Source organism: Haliotis rubra, unplaced genomic scaffold (assembly GCF_003918875.1).
Source record: "Haliotis rubra isolate DU_JTF1 unplaced genomic scaffold, ASM391887v1 Scf386, whole genome shotgun sequence".
In the NCBI taxonomy this organism is placed as follows: Eukaryota; Metazoa; Mollusca; class Gastropoda; order Lepetellida; family Haliotidae; genus Haliotis; species Haliotis rubra.
Genome location: NW_025767064.1, coordinates 256,449 through 277,680, shown reverse-complemented (window position 1 = coordinate 277,680; position 21,232 = coordinate 256,449). Strand labels below are relative to the sequence as shown.

Genomic DNA, 21,232 nt, shown 5'->3' with positions numbered 1-21,232 from the left:
TACCTTGCTCTGTAATATTAATGCTGGGTAGGTTATTTTCCTGGCTGTCGTGAAAGTACTTCAGTTTTGAATATAATTCCGACTTCTTTATATATAAAGGTACAATAACTTGTAAGTTGTCAGCTTGTAGACTGTATACATGAATGTATCGTCATAATTGTAGAATTAAAGCTGAATTTGTTGTACATATTTCTTCTCAGAAATGTTGGCGATTATGAGTTATACTAAGCTGTAACAAGGCTGCTGTTCAATTTCGATATTGAATTGTCTGCAGATATGCGTAATAGTCACGCATGTAGATAATCGTATCGTCGTCCGGGATTGCATATACTAGCAATTTATCTACGGAATAGTTGATTTCTGTGAAGATCTATGAAGCGTCGTTGACAAATTAATACAGCGGCGTTCTGTGTTGTAAATAGCCTGTGCAATTGTCTTAGCGTAGGCTTATAGGCGGCATCTGGCATACAGTTGATAGACAACTTATGCGATGTCTTGAACGGACTGAGGAGTAGCTATATATGGCGAGTGGCTGAGTATATGGAGACCTTGGAGGAGACTTCCTCGGTGAGCGCCGGAGACTTCACGAAGCTCTCGAAGTATCCCTTCTAGATCTACTGGTGAAGTAGACTTGGAGCCACTTAGCCTTGACCTTCGGCGAAGGTATCGAAATCAAAGTCCGATTAGAATATATATATATATATATATATATATATATATATATAAGCTTGCTTGCGAATGGCCTCTGTGTTTAACAGGATGTGGGGTCGTGGCGCTTCTCCTCATGACGTCCTTGTAGCTGGTGAGGCTCTAGCTCCTTCGCGAGGCTGACCTGGGACTTGCTGGTTCTGCATAAGTAGGGCCGAGTGGATCATCTTATCATTTTCAGAAGTCGTGTTTGCGAAAATCTGGTGATAAGTGTCTCAATGATCGTTCTAGATCTATTTAGGCCAACGAACATACGTCTCGTCATGGATTCAACTGAACCAATTTACGATTGTAGTTCTTATTGTTGATATCGATGATCAACTTGTAGTTTTCATCGATGTCTTAAGCCTTGAAGAAGGGGTCCATGTTGTGCGTGGAAAACTTCTAGGCGTGAAAGTTCGGCAATTATGGTGTCTGAACTTTTGTGGCTTTATGGGATGCTATGTCTAGATTCTGTGCTACCGCAGCAATGGTCGTTCGATCGGAGGTAGGGTGATAGCATCTGCGTCGTCTTCCTTCATCAGGTATGTCTGCGTCGTACTGCCACTCTAGGAAGGTGATGTAGACTTGTGTGCAGACTTGTGTGGTAACCTGTGAGGCGATCGATGTGGTGATGTAACGAGGAGATCGGAGACTATTGACAGCTTCAGCGAAGCTCTTGAGTAGTCCCTTGACTCTGTTAAATGGCGATCTATATTCGGTGTCCTTCCCGAGTGCCTTCGCCAGCGAGTGCCTTCGCGAATGCCTTCATGACAGCCACGCCTTAGCGAAGCTTCCTCTGCGTTCGGTGCTGGGGAACAGCGATTTGAGCTTCGCGAAGGCTTCCGTGAGGTCTGGTGGCTGAGTCTGCATCTAAGGATGAAGCCGAGGAATGTGATGATCTATCCGCCTTCGCGAAGGCCTTGAGCTGTACATCTGGGTCCTTCGTCAAGGTGGTCTGCGACTTCCTTCGAAGGCTGCATCGTCTTGGCTGCTACGTTGACTGGAGGTGCCTCTAGAGTGTTGTCTAAGTTGGAGCCTTCAGCGAGAAGGCTCAGTACTCTGGGCTGGCTGCTTCTCCAGTCTGTAGTGACCCTCCATCACGACCATGATTTGCCGTAGTAGCTTCGTCTGGGATGGTCTGCGGCGAAGTAGTCGGTGCCATCTCTGCGCTGTTAGTGGTGGGGCCCTCAGGTAAGTCGATCTGACATCAGTGTAGAGACATCAGGCTGCATGACGATCTCTGCTGATGTCATTGTAGCTGTCACCGGTCGCTACTTGTCTCATCGTCGAGGATGATGATCGGCTGATCATCGTAGAGGCCAAGTTCAGCGGCTGGAACAATCTCGGTTGAGAAAGTCCTAGTAGACTTCGTTGAATTCCCCTCAGAGGTCGACGCTGCCCTGGGGGTGCGAAGTCTGCGTTGAGTGTTGGTAGCGACGGGACCCTCAGGAAGATCATCGAATGTTGATCTGCGCTGACATCACTGTTGCCGACATCAGTCATTCTTTGATGTACATCAGGAATGATGATCGGCTGATCATCATACAGAGCCCAAATCTGCGATGAGAACAATCTCGGCTGAGAAAGTTCTAGTAGACTTCGTTGAATACCCCTCAGTGCGGCGAAGGGATGTCTGGGGAAGCAGGGCGCTTCTTGGAAGCGGGCGGACTACGTCCCCACCTCTCCACCATTCTAGCGGAAAACCAGGCGGGAGGGGGTCGACCAACAGCAGTAGACTGGCGAGGGGTTCAGGTGTATCAGTCATGCTAGACTCTGCATACGTGACCTATCTGCTGCGGCGTCTCAAACGCCAAAGTAATTATTTATTAAAGGTAGAATTGGATAAATTAGTATCGCGAACTGCAACGTGAATCACATGAAACATGGCGCAGTACAGCTAGGGCATATTAAATGCGGATCAGCAGCAGAATAAAAAGCGTAATGTGCAACAGTACAGAATTTTTATCAACGTAATCCACTGCAACAGCACGGCGTCCGTTGCATAAACAGTAGAAACACGACTAAATATCAATATATAATTGTTGAAAGATACTAGCTAAACCTCTATAGATCTCTATACGAGGTAACTAACTAAATATAATCAAAGGATATAGTGTGTCGAGAGACACAGGCGCTCTCACGTCCAGCTCACTGGGCGAAGAAGGAGAGAGTGAGGCACATGGGTAGAGGTGGCGCCCTCGTTCCCACGCTTGTGGAAGGGAGGTAACTCGTGGTGTACTAATTAGTGATTTTACATTGAAGGGAACTTCAATTAGGGAGATACAAGTGTTCCACTATGTTCGCAAGAGGAAGGAGACAAGCAAAAGAGCATGAGTCAGGATAAGGAAAATTAAAAAATATTCCAGTATTCATTTTGATCTCATATGTATGCATGAAACTATGCCAAAGGACTGGGTCATATATTTGATTGGGTTATATGTTACTGGGTTATATGTATTACTGGGTTATATATTTTATAGGGTTATATATTTTACAGGGTTATATACATTACCAAGCTTTATAAACCTATGGCCAATGTTGTCTATTGTTCTTGCAGTTGCTTCGCATTATGGAATAACCTCGGTAGAGGTTTTACGATTGCAGGAGGTTTTACAATGATCATTGTAATACCTCGCAGGCTTCCAATATTCTTTGGCGATAACTGGTTTCGAACCCACAACCCATCGCTCTCTAGCTTGGCGGTTTTATCCACTACGCTACGAAGGATCGCTGTGAGGAATGAGATTGTTTGTCAGTATGAACCATGTGTTTCTAGAACGACAGGTACTGCGGGCAGCCGCGCCGCAGGACACGGGTAGCGTGCGATGCAGAGCACGAGCATTCTTGCCTTGCAGGGCAAGGTGTTGGCTGCCAGTCGCATCCCAATTGACACCGGCTGTTCCATCATTTTGCGGGCTGTTCCATCAATGTTCTTCTACTCAGTACATGCACAAATTGAAATTAAGTGTTGTCTTAGACGGTTTATAAGTTAGATAAAACACTCCTCCTGGGTTTTGGTTGAGATTGTAAAACCTCAGTGTCAGGAAATGTCAGGGTTTTCCTTCCCTGAGGTTTTACAATCTCAACCAAAACCGAGGAGGAGTGTTTTATCCTACACATATAGATTAAAGGGTTAAATACATTACTGAGTTTCATACACTACAGGGTTATATACATTACGGAGTTTTATACACTACAGGGTTATATATGTCATTGAGTTTTATACATTACAGGGTCATATACATTACTGAGTTTTATACACTACAGGGTTATATATGTCATTGAGTTTTATACATTACAGGGTTATATATGTCATTGAGTTTATACAGTACAGGGTTATATATGTCATTGAGTTTTATACATTACAGGGTTATATATGTCATTGAGGTTTATACATTACAGGGTTATATTTGTTACTGAGTTTTATACATTACAGGGTTATATATGTTACTGAATTAAATTTTCAGGGTTATATATGTTACTGGGTTATACACATATTATATATATTACTGGGTTATACATATATATTACAGGGTTATGTACATTATTGAGTTATATGTTACTGGGTTACACACGTAAGAGGGTTGTATAGGTTACCAAGTTTTATACATTACAGGGTCATATATTTTATTGGGTTATATATGTTACAAGGTTATATGTTACTGTATTTAATATTTCACTGGGTCATATATGTTACTGGGTTATATATTTAAAAAAACTTAAACTGGGGGTTCTAATTGTGACAAATGTTAGCTGATAAAGCATGTATGATGCCGTACTCTCATCATACATCGCAACTTTCTTGTTTGAATAAGTGGTCAAATGTAACATATGTTTACATATCATTACACTTACTCTTTCCTAATAAAGTACAAATCCAGTGATTGACATTGAGAACGTCAATTTATCATCCAAAACTGTGTTCCACAGGAGATATCGCTTGTGTGAGATCAGACGATATCTCCTAGGAGATATCGTTTTGACAGTAGATTTTGTACAATGCCCTGACAATGCTATGACGTCATGAACTTGTTGACGTCACAATCTTATGACATCGCTGCACTGCAAATCTAATGGCAGTACTGTGTTCAGAGATGTACATTTTTCATTGAAAACTAATGAAGAGTGATTTTTGATAATAAATAGAATCTCACCCTCGTGTCTTCTGATATCAAATATATCAACACTCGTTGATAAAAGTAAAAATATCCTCGGCAAGCCTTTGATATTTGTTACTTTATCAACTTGTGGTGATATATTTGATATCAAAAGACACTCGGGTGAGATTCTCTATCTATGCAATTGGGATACAACGACATGCATCAAACCAAGCCAGCAAGCCTGACCACCTGATTCTTTCAGTTGGCTCTCACGACAAGCATGAGTTGCTGGAGACCAATTCTAACCTGGATCTACAAGGGTCTGTCAGGTAATAGCACAAAGTAGCTCCCTGAGAATATAAACACTCTAATTGATGCCTTATGTAAACAATAGCCTTCAAATACAGGCTAAAACAAACATGGCAAGACAATGGTCAGTCTGAGCCAGTAAGACTTCAAACAGTTTGTGTGTCAACCTGATCGTGAGTAAATACTGGCAATCCAGCTACATCCCAGAGAAAACATCCCTACCTGCATGCTTAGATTCAATTCTGTCTTCATTTCACCAAAATTACACTGTGGATTTTACTGCCTTGGACTGTACATAGGATTTATCCCAAGATAAGCAAATGTGAGGTCTGGAAAACTTTATACGTCAACTTAGGAAATTTGATAACTGAATTACAAGCAAGTACCTCAGATATTTATATAGTCAGTCTATTATGATGGGTAGATAGGTATTAATCTTACAAAAATTGCCAAATTTACATGAAATTTACATGAGCCATGGCTGTTGACATGTTCCTTTTCATGAATGCTTAATGTTACAATGAACGTGTTTCTGTTACACCTGACTGAGCGCACATTGGTCATCTGCCAAGAGACAGGGCTGATGGGATACTATCCAAATGTATGCATGATTTTGTACATGAATAAAAGTATAAAATATTGGCTCTAGACTTCTCCAGAAGCACACAAAGCACTTACCATATTACTGAATCCTGAATGACCAGTAACTGACTTAACTATTATTTCTAATTCTGAGGCATTGGTCTGTAAGGTACATTTGCAAATCTGGAAATTAGTTTTGATAATAGTGAGTGAGTGAGTTCAGTTTTACGCAGCTTTTAACAATATTCCAGCTATATCACGGCAGGGGACACCAGAAATGGGCTTCACACATTGTACCCATGTGGGGAATCGAACCCGGGTCTTCGGCGTGATGAGCGAATGCTTTAACCACTAGGCTACCCCACCGCCCAGTTTTGATAATATACAATGGACCAATAAAGCAATCATATAAAGAAACTGCTTGTGTTATTTTATAACAGAATATGTCTGCAAATCCTGAAATAAAACAAGATCTGTCTGGTATGTACGTTGATTAGAGATGTACTGCCATATTGAATTGTGCAGTGTACATTACTCAGAACACGTGAGCACTCTGTTTTATATCAAACTATGCATGAAACTCTTCACCTGTAATCATCATCTAATTTTCATGTCTTACATGTTAAGGGTGACATCAGAACAAGCAAGATCATGTTTTCGCAAAATTGAGAAAATTAGAATTGCGAAATTACCATAATAACAACAAACCATGCCTATCAATATGGAAAACAATAATTGAAATAGAATCATTTCCATAGCAAACAACAGGTGTTATAATAAACTGCTGTTTCAATCAGGAACACATCAACTTTAGCTGTCAATATAACAGCATGAGGCGCGGAGTGGGTAATAACTCCCCATATCACCATTGGGGCTAATGGGGAAAATATGCATTTAGTATCAGCCCATTGGGTAAATCTGTTGTCCATGTCTTACCCACTGGGATAGATGTTTGTACCTTTATACTTGAGGTAAAAGCTGTATTAATATTAAGTGGAGTGTACTGGAATTTTATTACACAGCCCATGTGATGGGGACATGATATGGTGTCAGCCTAATATCCATGACAACAAATAGCCAGATTCAAATGTGAACACAGCAAATTTGCAATCTCACATGAAAATATTGCTTAAAGGCAAACTCCATTCATCAATATAAAAAGTTTTAACAAAATAATCATAAACAGATCAAGTATAATTTTTTTCATGTTAACCAATCATAACATCATAAAGCAGGATATAAATGAATATATACAAACTGTCATGTAAATTTGAACATTTCTTGAAATTGATTTCCTTGCATCAGCATCAAAATATAGTTGTATACACAAGTACTGAGAGTTTCATTGTTTTCTTAATCCTTCGCTGTAGAGATTCAAAGCGACAAATGTACCTTCTGACTGGAAAGGCCTGGTGGCACCCAGGTATAGCCCTCCCGTAATGTCTTCTCCTTGGACACCTGCAGTGAGGGGTCATCCTGCCGCTTCCACCCCAGCCGATCACGCACGTTGACGAAGTTCTCGTTGTACACATCATGGAGCTCACGGGGGCACTTGCAGTTCTGGCAAGTGTTTCTGAAACAGACAAAAAACATAATATCATTTGGGAAAAGAGTACAGAGACTCTTAACATTTATTCTGCAACTAGTGTTTTTTTAGCTTGGGAAGGCAAGAATTCCCTTTTGCCATATAGTATTATGTACAGAACAAAATGTGGGATCTACTTCTTCAGCAACCATGGGAGAGTCTGCAAGATCTGCAAGATGACCTTGATAGGGTTTGAATTGTTTTATGTTTATCCTTTAGTGCTGAACATTCAACCTATATGACAGAAATCTGTAAATAAACAATTCTGGACCAGACAACCCAGTGATTGACATCAACCTATGCAATTGGGATACAATGATACGCATTGAACAAGGTGGCAAGCCTGACCACCCAATAAATAACATCCAAAAGGAGCCCTTTTCAGACATGCTCAAACATTCCAGATTTGACTTGAACTCCTTTTTGAACATATTCTATAGGTTTTGGGAGGCAGACTGACTATAGAAAAGCCTTACTTTGTATAATTTATAGCCTACTTTGCTCCGAAATGAACCAGGTGGACATAAATTGTACTAGACTGAGGCTTTGGTCTAGCGATAAAAACAGATCGAAATAACGCAAGAAATATTGATCTCTGTGTTTCTTGAAAGTAGTTATGTAAACAAAAATGGTGTGCATCATTGAACTGGAACTAAGACAATTGATCGCTGTCCACCTAACGAGGCAAATCGAGAGCATCTGTGCATCTTGAATTCGAGCATCTTCCAACTGAGATTGTAGGTGCATTCTTGTAAAGACCTGAGTTCATGTCTTCAATTAATTTTTTCAGGAGGAAGGGATTACTGGAAGCGATAGGGTTCAGCACAGGTCCAATATTTGCTTCAGTTCTTGAAATGATGAATAGGTTTTGTGAAGAAAGAATGCAAGATGGGCTTAGGCATTGTTGAAATATGACAGACACTCACAGAAAATAAGGTGATCAAGGAAATGAAATTAATCTTTTAATTTAGCTTCAATAGAAAGTTTTAACTAAAAGGAAGTCCATCAATGAAGTGGTCCCCATACCCAATGGGGATTCAGGACAGAAAACATCCCCAGCATCTGAAGACAAACGGTGAGTGAGTTGGGTTTCATTCCATGATTATTCAGACCGCCGCCATATGGCTGTAATAATGCTGACTGCGGCACAAACCAACCAACCAACCAGCCAACCAACCAACCAACCAAACGTGGTTCATGTATGTTCATTGCGGATATGCCAGGACAAGTGCACTAAGTGAAGTTTAAAGTGAGGGACTCAGTTTTACACCATGTACAGAGAAACGTGGAACACACATGTCCATCACCAGATTCCTGTTGAGCGAGTGAGGTTGGTCTTATGAGTGAGTGAGTGAGTTTAGTTTTACACAGATTTTAGCAATATTCCAGAAATGGCTTCACACATTGCACCCATGTGGGAATTGAACCTGAATATTCAGCATGATGAGTGAATGCTTTAACCACTAGGTTTCCCCTCGCCTCATGGCATGATGAACACAGTGACTTACTCAACTAACTTGACTAGCACAAGAGTGAGTGAGTGAGTTTAGTTTTATGCCGCACTCAGCAATATTCCAGCTATATGGCGGTATTCTGTAAATACTAGTAATCGAGTCTGGACCAGACAATCCAGTGATCAACAGCATGAGCATCGATCTGAGCAATTGGGAACCGATGACATGTGTCAACCAAGTCAGTGAGCCTGACCACCCGATCCTGTTAGTCGCCTCTTACGACAAGCATAGTCGCCTTTTGTGGCAAGCATGGGTTGCTGAAGATCACTTCTACCCTGGATCTTCACGGGTAGACTAGCACAAGAGGTATACAATAATGTAATCTTAGTGCTCAGATTTTGCAACTCGTCTTCTTAAACATTGACTTCACTTTGTGGAACATGTCCCTTCACATTAGCATAAGCAATGATCCACAAGTTGGAGTCAGGCACGTCAAAGTGGTTATTCAAAAGACAAATTACAAAAATATTAAAGAAATGTAAAACATGTTAGATATTCAACATCATTACAAAGTTGAAAAGAACCACAAGAACCATGAACTCAATCATCTGATCACCACGCATCCAAGCTCCTATCACATGTAAAGGGTGCTTGGGTTGAGACAGACACATTAAGCTGTTTTCATGTCACTTGGGTTCTGGCACAGTGGCATAGTACCCTCTTCCATGGATGGTTTCAGACCTGCTGAGTGCTCATATATCAGATCAAATTAAACAGATGGCTGACTGAAATAACATAAACTGTGACAGAAACAACTGCCTCTCTCTTACTAGAGAGATATTGAACATAAAGCTGTTATCCTTTGACAAGCCATATATTACCTCAAAGGTGATTAGCTGCCTTTCTCAGGTCACATAATGAGTACTTAAAACATTACATCAAACAGAATGTTAAAAACTGAAGGTGCATTAGTTTTGTTGTAATATTTATCATTCAGGCTCTGGTTGTCTTGTTTTTATTCTACAACAAGAAAATAAAAATCATATACCACGCAAAATCATAATTGAAATGAAAGACTCATTAGGTATTTTTGTATTTGCCTTCTGAAGAAATGGGAATTGTAAAACATCTCTGAACCTCATTTCCAACGAAATCTAATTAGAAATTGTATTAATCCTTTGATATGATGTTGGGTAAGGTTATAACAAGCACTTCTTATGGATGATCACTTGGTGCAGATACTGGCGCCAAAATTTTATTACTTTAAGATTCAGAATTAATTACAAAGAAATCCTACTCTTTTGTCATTCAGTCAGGCTATTCCTTAAATAATACCTCATGATCCTTGTATGTCCAGAAACTCATGAAATCCACCAAAAGCTATAAAATATCCAATTACAACACTGCTTCTAACACAATGAACATTGATCAAAAAACTATTTATCATTCAATGACAGAGAGTTTTGTCATAAGCCTTTATCATTTGTGAATTTCTGAAACCACCTCATAATCCTGCTAAAATCAAACAATCCATAGAGCCTGTTAAGCAATGATTAATCTATCAAAGAAGGGTATTAAAGGCTGTCTATTAATACTTTCCAGCCCTTGACACATGTGTTGCTCCCATCATTTGATGTATTCTGTACAGGAAACCTCTGTCATAAGCACTACATTAAACACACCTTGTTAGTACTGATCCCTGTCAGTACGTTGCTATGATTGGATATTACGCAGCCATGATAGCTTGTCAATTATGACGATCAAATAGAAGTAATTATTGATATGAATTCCCGCCAACTACAACATGTACAGTGACTGTCCATTTAAGTAAATCCGGATTAATGAGACTCTTATGGTACAGTATCTAGCACTTTCAACCACTTGGAGCTAAATTTTCATATGACTGAAAACTTAAATGAATACTTAAATACAATGTGAGTTGGTTCAATGCCACTTTGAACAGTATAGGAAGCTTGATGTGGGAAAAAAATAAAGTAATGTGAAAACCTCAAAATATTTTTTGGGGAAAATTTGGACACACTATCAGCGCTAAGTTCCTGGCATGTTCAAGGGACACAACTCAAACAAACAACAATATAGACTACAAGGACACAACCATGGTATTCCTGCAACACAGATTACATGCTCTTAAAGCATCTCATGTTTCTGCATGTGATAAACATCTCAACACTACTTTTTGAAGGTAACAATGGTATACAAACTTACACACGGATATAAATATTCATACATCTGTAGGTAAATGATAAAAATATTTATCACAAACATGTCCCCTCCAACAAGTTATAACACAGATAATTGTTGAGATGAACCACTCCTTTAACACTTGAACTACTTTCTCCTGAGCACAAAAAGGGCCTTGTTGTCTAACATCCTGGGTTTTTGTGAGTCACATGTAGATGAATGCACTGTCAAGTAGAACATGCAGGTCAGGCAAACAGGTAATCCCCACAAAATGTACATTCTGATCTGCAGGCACATGTACTCGTCTTCTCATTGCAGCAGAAACAACATGCAGAAGGGGTTTTAGCCAAAGCTCATTTGACAACAACATGCAAGAACCTAAACCTAGCCCTAGTGAGTGAGTCAGGTTTTTAGCCATTTTAGTAGTCCTACAGCAATATCGTGGAGCAGCGTCACCAGAAATTGGCTTCACACATTGTACCCTAGCCTTGCTCCAAGGCTGAACTGAATGCTGAACCTATGGATGTACAGTAATTCTATCCCTCAAAGAGGCAAGTCAAGATAACATTCTAAGGACCCAGTGTGGGTTATTTGTGTTTTTTTAGAAATGATCATTTAAACTATTATTTTTTACTTTAGAGACTTGTGCAAGTCTAATTGTACCCATGTTGGCGCGCGAGCGAGTTTGGTTTTACGCCGCTTTTAGCAATATTCCAGCGATATCACGTCGAGGGACACCAGAAATGGCTTTCACATATTTTGCCCACGTGGGGAATCAAACCGGGTCTTGGCCCCAACTCTCCACTAGGCTACCCCACCGCCCATTACTGTAGGCAGTTAGGGAGATGAGTGAAGGCTTTAACAACTTGGCTACCCCAACTCTCCACATAAAAAACTTAGTAATGTAAGCACCAAATTTCAGGTAATGGCTTTTAGACTTGTTTTCAGCAATATTCCTGTCATATGATGACAACCAGGGGCTCTTTTCACGAAACAACCTTTACTAAGGTTAACCTTAACTCCCATTCTTTAACATGGCACTAAGGTTACCTTAGTGACTTACGATCACCTTAGTGCTTTGTGAAAGGAGGCCCTGGCCCAGACAAACCTGTGATTGATCTTCACTGGGACTCAATGATACACAATCAGTCAAGTCAAAGAGTCTGACCATCTGATCCATTTTGTTGTCTCTTTACATGTTCTCAAGACAGTTAAAACTCCTTACATTGAACATTGTGCCATGAGTGCCATGAGAATATGGTCAAACGATTTGAATCAGGGACAATGAAGACAGACCAGGCTGCATCTGACCGTTGCATGCCTGATAATACTGTCTCCCCTCAATGTGCCATCTGCCCATGGCATCACTTAATAGGGCAACAGGCAGACAAGGTCCACAAATAATCACTGCTGAAAACTACTGCTTAAAGTTGGTATCAATCACAACATACTTGCTGGCCCTCAGCATACACTGTAAACTCTTCCTAGCCTGAACAAAAATGCATTGCCACACCATCTATGAATACACAATGCCATTTAGAAAGTAGTCAAATGTAACATATGTTATATTTGGGATTACACTTTCTGGATTGACCACTTTCTAAATGGGATTGTGTATTCATAGCTTTCAGCCAAGGGAGGGGTACATAAAGTCTCTGATCTAGACTAACAGTTGTCCAACTTCCATTTTTGTGGAAGCCATTGTGGCTGAGATGACTGACTTTGTGTGCTGGTGATCAGGTGCGTGACTCTGAGAGTATGGGTTCGAATACCAGATGGGACCCAACCCAACAAAAGTACGAGAATCTGTAACTTACTGAGAAAGTGTAATCCCAAATATGATGTGTTATGTGTTTATCCAACATCAGACTGATTCACACTTCAAGCTTGAGTTCTGGATTGCCAGTCCAAGGTCACTGTGATGTGTGAGTGAGTGGATATAATTTATGTCCATGATAGGGGCAAAGAGAATGAGCAAAACATGTAACATCTCCAGAACCAAACTCACCATAACAAACAAACCCATTAACCATTAAGCAACCTTACTTTCCTTTAATAAACTTAACATCACCACAAACATTTTCATTTCCACATTCTCTTCTTTGGTATTTTCTCAAATGCTTTCATACAAGCATTAAGCCCTTCTATGAGACATATCTCAAATCATTTAACTGTCTACAAGGGTTCAAAATCTTTCCATGAATGTTTGTCTGTCTGGTAAATGTCGCAGTAGAGACATTCCCAGAGTGCCTCAGCAGTATCAGATGTGCAGCATCAAACTCTCCTCTGTATGGATTATTCAAAAGCTGCACCACATTCACCATCGGGACAAATATTCACTTGAACTTGGTCATTTAAACCCCACACAACATAATTCCAGGACAGAAAATCCATAGTTTACACATACACAAATAGAACTGTATGCCATTTAAGTGGCTTTGGGAAGTCTCATCGTGTCAGCGTGGTGGCATCTTCCAGTCATGGTTCTAGGTATCGTAGACCTTTCAGCCAATAAACCAATAACAAGATGTGTATAAGTGATATATTTGTCAGATTTATGGACACTGAAGAACAATAAATTTATCTTGTATCTCACTCTCTGAACATTTACCTCACACCATCTCTGTATATATCAGAGTTTTAAAATGTTCTCAATGTATTCTTCAAATAAAAAATGTCTTAACTATCTTCTTGAGTATGGTGTGTACCTATCTTTAGGGAAATAGTATTTTGCAAAAAATACTATTTCAAGTATTATGCGCAGACAAAAAAATAATTCAAATTTGCTATTGTACATGACAAGGCACAATGTAGATTATATCTCATGTTCTGTCAGGCATTATTTGATATTAAGAAGTTATGATTGCTGTGGGCATCGTCCTATAAAAGATGTAAATAGCAGTCAGCTGTGCACATGTTTTTCTCCCAATCAGCGGGTGATTCAGTTAAAACACTTAGGAAATAACTTCAAACAAATTTGATGCAATGTTCAGAAAAAGTATATTTTAAATAGCTGGGTTTTTTTTTTTCTTATTCAAATACTGCATTAGTTTAGTTGCAAATTCCAATAAAAATATTCAAAATAATAAAATGTACAGCACTTATAGCAGATTGCTATGGTAAGATATATTTTATGCATGGTACCACTTGCTGATCCCTGTTGATACTTCCATGCTCAGGATCATACGACTGACTGACTGAGTTTGGTTTTACGCCGCTTTTAGCAATATTCCAGCAACATCACGGCGGGGGACACCAGAAATGGGCTTCACACATTTTACCCATGTGGGGATTCGAACCCGGGTCTTCAGCGTGACGAGCCAATGCTTTAACCACTAGGCTACCCCACCGCCCCCAGGATCATACGAACTCATATAGACATGCATATTATAGTCTGCAACAAATATGATTTTAAACAGTCAAAGTATGGCATTTATCATAAATGCTTCCTTTTCCTGTTAATTACAGTTCATTTCAATGCATCAATAGCAGTGATCTGATCGTGGATTTTGCCACGAGTACATATATGCAGTTACATATACATTAATGGCTATTAATGCACAATGCCATTTTAAAAAGGTACACAACATGTAACATTAAGGTCACATGCAACACAAAACACAACTTTGCAGATTCTGATACCTTTTGGTATGGACTTACAGAAACAAATCATCAAAAATGCAAATTCAACTTATAAAGTTGAAAAACAAAGCAATGAAAAACCCCGCGAATCGGAGTTCAAACGATTCACTAATTTAACCCCAGCGCTGGGGTGAAAAGTGGTGTCAACAGCTATGCTGCGCTGCGCTCATAACGCATGCGCAGTGAATAGGTTTGCATGCCGGATTATAAGGTCGTGAGCAGCAGTAGTCTAATCTTGGTTGTGTACACAAACAAGTAAATAATCTACTCGTTGCATAAAAAACAAAACATGTTGATTGTGATAAGCAGCCTCTGTCACAGACAAAACTCAATGTCTGTTTTATTGACACCTATATGTCTGCCTGCCTGTCTGCTAATGACAATATGCAATACACAACTTCAATCATTGACCACATGCAATTTGAACTTAACACCTATCGGGCTTATACGTCATAAACAAAGAGCCGGCTGAGTATATCGGCAAACGAACCAGCCAATGAAAGACTTTGTTACACTTGAGTGCTCGCCAACCCGCTCTGACTGGGTTCGGTATCCCGAGAGCTTTGTTTCGAGCGTAGTAAACCCAAGTACAAAATATTGCACTTTTGATTTGTGATTGTACGCTTATAATTTTGTTAATATGTTTTTTTCATAATCAGCAATGCATGTTATATGTCATGAATAAGTGATAATTGTGTTTTAATCATGTTTGTTTTTTTGGTTGCATGTGACCTTTAATGGTTTTTTTAAAAAGAACTTATGCTCACATTTTTCTCCATGAATATTTTAGACACTTAATATGAATCAACCACTGCTCTATATGATAAAGGACAAATCATTGAACATATTTGGTCATCTAGGGACCAGGAAAATATCCTGACCTGGGACGCTAACTGGCAGTGAGTTTGGTCATGGTGTGCAGTGTTTGTGCATAACCCTGAAAAGCTGCAGGACCCAGAACGGACCCAGAACCATAAAAAGTTGTGGGTCCTGATCAGGATGTGTAGGCCCTATATCTTAATATCAGAGGCCCAGATAAGCTGCGTATCCGGGTAAAATACGCATAGAAAATTTCCAATTACGCATTGAAAAATAATTGTTGCGTACCAGTTACGCATTTAAAATGTTAGATACGCAAAAAGTTTAAAATAAATGCGTCGCGAAATATATATATAAAATTAAACTATGCGTAATGAAAAAGACATCGATTGCTATCAAGTTGTACTGTTAGTATAGGACAAGTGTTGTACTGTCAGTATAGGATGAGTGATTTTTTTTATGAAATCATTTCCATTATATTTAAGTTGGTTTTGATTAGGTATGACATAAGGCAGGACATACTTGCTTAGTAAACCTACTCAATGACATAATACTTAGGTGAGTAAAATGACTGAAATACGCACATATTTGAAAGCAGTGGTAACGGAAAATGAAATACCCACTCAACATTCATAATACCCACTCTAAAAAATACAGTGGGTACATTACCCATATGAGCTAAATCTTATCTGAAGCTCTGTAATATAGAAATAATACTCTTAGTTATTGGGGATGAAAAAGCTGTCAGCAATAAGGACCTGCAGAAAACATAAGCAGTGGGTCCGAGTGGTTTTCAGTTAGCTTCGGGCCTGAGGACCGATGTTAATTTCAAACGCTGATGATGTGGCAGAGAGATATTGCAGGAAAACCCAAAGGTGAAGTGAGGTGAAATTGGGTTTAACATCGTGCTTGAGAATATTTCACTCATATGACGACGTGCATGCGTGTGTATGTGTATGTGCGGCTGCTTGTACTAGCCAAGACTTAAGCTGGTTTTTTAGTGCTAGCCCACTGATATACCATGCCACAGTGAAGCATGAATACCCCACTCAGACACATTATACTGACTCCGAGCCGACCAGTCCTTGTTGTACCCATTAATGCCAAGCGCCAGGCAGGGACCAACAAGTACCATATTTTAACGTCTTTTGGTATGACGTGGTCGGGGATCGAACCAGTGACCTTCCTCTCCCCGGGCGGACGCTCTAACCACTACACCACGGAGGCGGTTATGTAAATTTGTAGAGCCTTGAACAACTAACCACCCCTGGAAGACATTCAGTGACCAATGGCATGATTACCATGTCACTGTAGGAAAATGAAATGAAGCCCACTACAACAAATAGAACCTTACATCTGAAGAGATGAATCTTCAAAGTTGCAGCACTAAAACAACTGGAGGCCCCTTTCCCCCAAACATAACAAGCCCTGTTGAACTTACCTCCACACATGGAGGTTGAAGCCGGGACAGCGGTCCGTACATGCCAGGCAAGGTTGACCCTCGTCGACTTCCTGGACCAATATGCCCTGAAACAGGAACAAAGGTTTAGACTAAAACATCAGAGAGAATGGCAGAGTTGATACAGGATCAATACTGGAGATAAACCCAATAGATAGACATGTTGCATTAGAAGCAATCTTATCAAAAACAGATCTTCGACTGCAATACAGTATCTGTGTCAAGATCACTTCTTTACAGTAGAAATTTGATCTTAAAAGAAACCAGGCCACTGAACATGAACATATTCTCAATAATACACCTTTTCTGGTGAGGATGTCATGGTATTAAAAACAAGACGACAAAGTCATCAATATCCCCCTCAATGGTAAAATACTTTTCATGAATATGTCTACGGCTTTAGAGTTCTGCTCTGGAAAAAAGCACTACCACCAATTTCAGTTGAAGTCAAACTTGTTGCCATGGAAATGACAAAAATATTTTATTCAAAAATCCAAACTACCATAAGGCACCAGGTCACCACCAGACCTATCTATGTGCCAAGTTTGGTGAAGAAACACTAGTTTTAGAGTTCTTCTCCGGAAAAGAGCACTACCACCAATTTCAGTCACAGACAAACTTGTTGCCATGGAAACGCAAAAGAAATTTTATTCAGAAATCCAAAACTACCAAAAGGCACCAGTTCACCACCAGACCTATCTATGTGCAAAGTTTGGTGAAGAAATATTTAAGTTTTTCACGTTCTGCTCTGGAAAAGACAAATTTGCACGGACGGACCGAGTCCAAAATAATACCACCAATATGATTGCACAGCTTTATATTTTTCCATTCAGAACACCTCTATCACATTGATCTTTCAGATACAGAAATCAGATGTGTTTGTCTGAATGCTTTGTTCACTCGTACTAAGCAGGAGTCTCAGAACTGATTGGATAATTAGAAAGCTGATCTGATGTGATCTCCCTTTAAGGTATCCTCAGATCTTCAGCAGGGTAAAAGATCGGATTGTAATCATACTGACTCAAATGTGTTCCTGTTTTTATCAACATTTATAGCATACTTGTCTTCAAGAAAACTTAAATACTAGGCATTTTGGCTTTTGCATTTGATTATGGACTGTGTGAGAGGTGAGTATGATCATATATTACCCAATGTTTGATAGGGCTTCTAAGCTTTATAGTTATAAGCAATCTACTTTATATGTCTTCAAGTTCCAGGGTTCCTTTACAAAAGGTGAGCATCAAACAACTGATACAATAAGTACTTGCATCATAAACACTATATTTATTTCAAAGGGATCATTCTAATTTATTTATCATCCTTGTTCTGCTACACACTGTTTCTCTTCCAGCTTCAGAATCAAATTCTATAATATTTTGGACTGGAAGAACTTCTTATAATCACTACAGTATTGATCACCTTGATTTGTCTGGTCTGTAAACTCTCCAATAACCATTCACTTTAAATCTTTCTTTTACCCTAAACGCAGCTCAGCAGTTATTTCAGAACTGCAGGTCAACCTGTTCTCCTTGCCATCAGTGAGGTCTGGGGCAGTATGATACATGGTTACAGCCTCCCACCTTGTGAGAGGAGATGGTATAAAACATAACAGACTACATAAAGTGTCTAGCAGTTGATAGCCACAGTGTCTGGTCCTGTCCTGATACACTGTTGCAGCCAATAAACCGATGACAGCCAGTCGTTATAGCATATATGGCCCACCAATGTCTGAGGGTTATATGATCATTGCCTGCTTTGCTAACCTGGCATTTCTGTAGTCATAACTCTCGCATCATTTATATTGAACTTGTATCACATTTACCACTTTTGATGACTTAATAGACATCTGGTGCATTATTAATATGAATATGACCATCATGTATATTCATATATTTATTTCCAAATTTCAGGAACTATTTATTGCACATGACATGAACCAACAAAACCAGCACAAAGTTCTGTTCTCATCATACATGCAAGTATGCATCAGTTATTTTATCTTCAGATTAAATTACACAAGAGATACGGGAAATGTATTGAACATACTGTACCATGACCTGAATACAACCTACACCAAAAGGGAGTGCATACTACTGTTTGACAAAACTCTAAACTGTAGAACACAATAGCAAGTCCTGACAAATTATGTTCAGATTAGTGAGTGAGTGTGTTCAGGTTTATGCTGCTTTTAGCAATATTCCAGCAACATCATAGCAGGGGCCAGCAGAAATGGGCTTTACACAATGTACCCATGTAGGGAATTGAATGCGTGATGAGCAAACGCTTTAACCACTAGGCTACCCCACTGCCCATATGTTCAGATCAAACATCAAAGAAAAGATAATTTGGGTATATATTCTGTGGTTCCGTGCAATTCCAAAAGCCAGAATAAAACCTTCAACTGAGCCACCATCAAACACAATAACCATTGTGTAAACTTGTAGCAGCAAACAGAACTGATGTCTCTGTCTTTAAACCAAAACTGCTGCACCACACACTTCAAATTATACTGATGACTCGAGTCTGGTGAAATCCAGATTAACAGCCAATAAAACCTGACAGATGGGCACTTACAACATACAACAGCCCATATCACACGTCTCTTGGTTGATGTATGTCCAGCCATAGTGTTTTATTCCCTGTTCATGTGACAGGTGCTTGTTAGCCAGGTAATAAAGCTATCCTGGTTACTGCTCCAGGAACTGTCAATGAGCAGTGGCCTGGCTCAGTGAAGGTGGGTTTTACTCCATGTCTAATGATGGTGGGTATGCTCCAAGCCTGACTGAGTGAACTCACTCACTCATCAGATACAAGTTTGGCCTGGGAACATTGTATCCATTAAAAGTGTATAAAACATATCCCCTCCCACCGTCCTTGATGGTCTATTTTTGTAAAGGACGGTCCTTTCAATAAGTAAGGCCGTCCTTTGGTCGGGGGAAATATTTGAAAAATAAACTTAACTCAGTTTGAAATTCATCTTATCTGTTATTATTTTATTGTTTTAGTTTTTGGGACAGGCTGTGTTTTTTCAGGACTGGTCACTTTTTTGGACAACCAGTCCTTGGACAGGCCATATTTCAAAACTATTTTATGCACAGCCATTAATCTCCACTGCAGCCAGCTTACAAAACAAGATTATCATGTTACTATGTCATGGCTGGAATATTGCCAAATAGATTGATTGTCATTAAATTGAACTGCTTATTGGAGGGGTGGGTGGGAGGGGTTGTCATCCATTTTACCATTTCTGTGGTCTTTTTAACAGTTATTGGTTACACTGAACTACAAGCTGTAACACAGAATGGATACAGTTATAGTACAATCATACATACCAATGAATATTCTTGATGCCATTGAAAATTCTGACAACTCACAAGAACATATTTTTTTACTCGAGGGATCCTGATGCATTGATTTACGCCGACAACCGATCAGTGAGCTGCTTATGTAAAGGAAAGAATATTTTGCTTCTATGAATTAAACTCGGACCAAATTCCTATACGGAAACTCTCAAGAGCTATAAAATTCCTCTCAAAACTAAAAAAACCAAACCACCCTTCCGCATTTCATTACAGTTTTCTGAACATACTGAAACTCAAAAATCACATTTCATTTTTGATGAAATTCCACGCAAAGTAATAATAACATTTCATGTTTGATTTCCCCTGGTGATAGACACAAACCAAGTAATCACATGAAATAGTATTGAGTGCATCTATGCAGTCATCATCGCTGCTGCTTCAGTGGGCAGGTGATGCAGGGATCACGGAAGGTGAACACCTTGCCTGCTGTAATACAGTTTCCATTGATTGCCACAAAAAACAGGCCTGGACATAAACGATTGTACTGTACTGGGGAGCCATGTGTGGAGAAACGTGGAACATACAAGTCCATCACCAGATTCCTGTTGAGTGAGTGAGGGTGGTCTTATGAGTGAGTGAGTGAGTTTAGTTTTACTTTCCGTTTAGCAATATTCCAGCAATATCACAGTAGGGGATATATTGTACCCATGTTGGGAATCGAACCCGGGTCTTCGGTGTGACGAGCGAATGCTTTAACAACTCGCCCCAGAGTAATTGTAGTGAAGGTCTTAAAGGATCAGCTTCAAACATTCTAATTGTGGGGAATCAAACCCAGGTTTTTGATTGATGAACCAACACTTTGTCAACTAGCCCACCACACTGACATGAAGACACTTCTGCAGTCTCCCACTTCTGTCTTTAGTACAAACTCCTGGTGATGTAAAACTTATTTTGGTTCCGTTAGACTCAGCTGTTGTTAGACTTGCATTTGAGTAAGTTGGTGTTTAAATTTGGGTCACTTCTGAGTGTGTTCCGTTTAATGCCAGTTTGAACAGTATACCTGATATAAGGTAGGAAAGCCTTAGACA

The 21,232-nt window shown here is 39.6% G+C and overlaps 1 protein-coding gene across 6 annotated transcripts in view; it reads right to left on the bottom strand.

The window, feature by feature from the left end:
- Positions 1-21,232, bottom strand: part of LOC124286543 (four and a half LIM domains protein 2-like) — a 170,537-nt gene that overhangs the window by 74,180 nt on the left and 75,125 nt on the right. For all 6 annotated transcript variants that reach the window (XM_046722913.1, XM_046722908.1, XM_046722909.1 and 3 more), the window contains exons 2-3: positions 16,825-16,910; positions 7,074-7,254 (exon numbers count right to left, since the gene is read on the bottom strand). In XM_046722913.1, the coding sequence (XP_046578869.1) occupies positions 7,074-7,254; positions 16,825-16,910 (267 nt within the window). The remainder of the gene's footprint in view (positions 1-7,073; positions 7,255-16,824; positions 16,911-21,232) is intronic.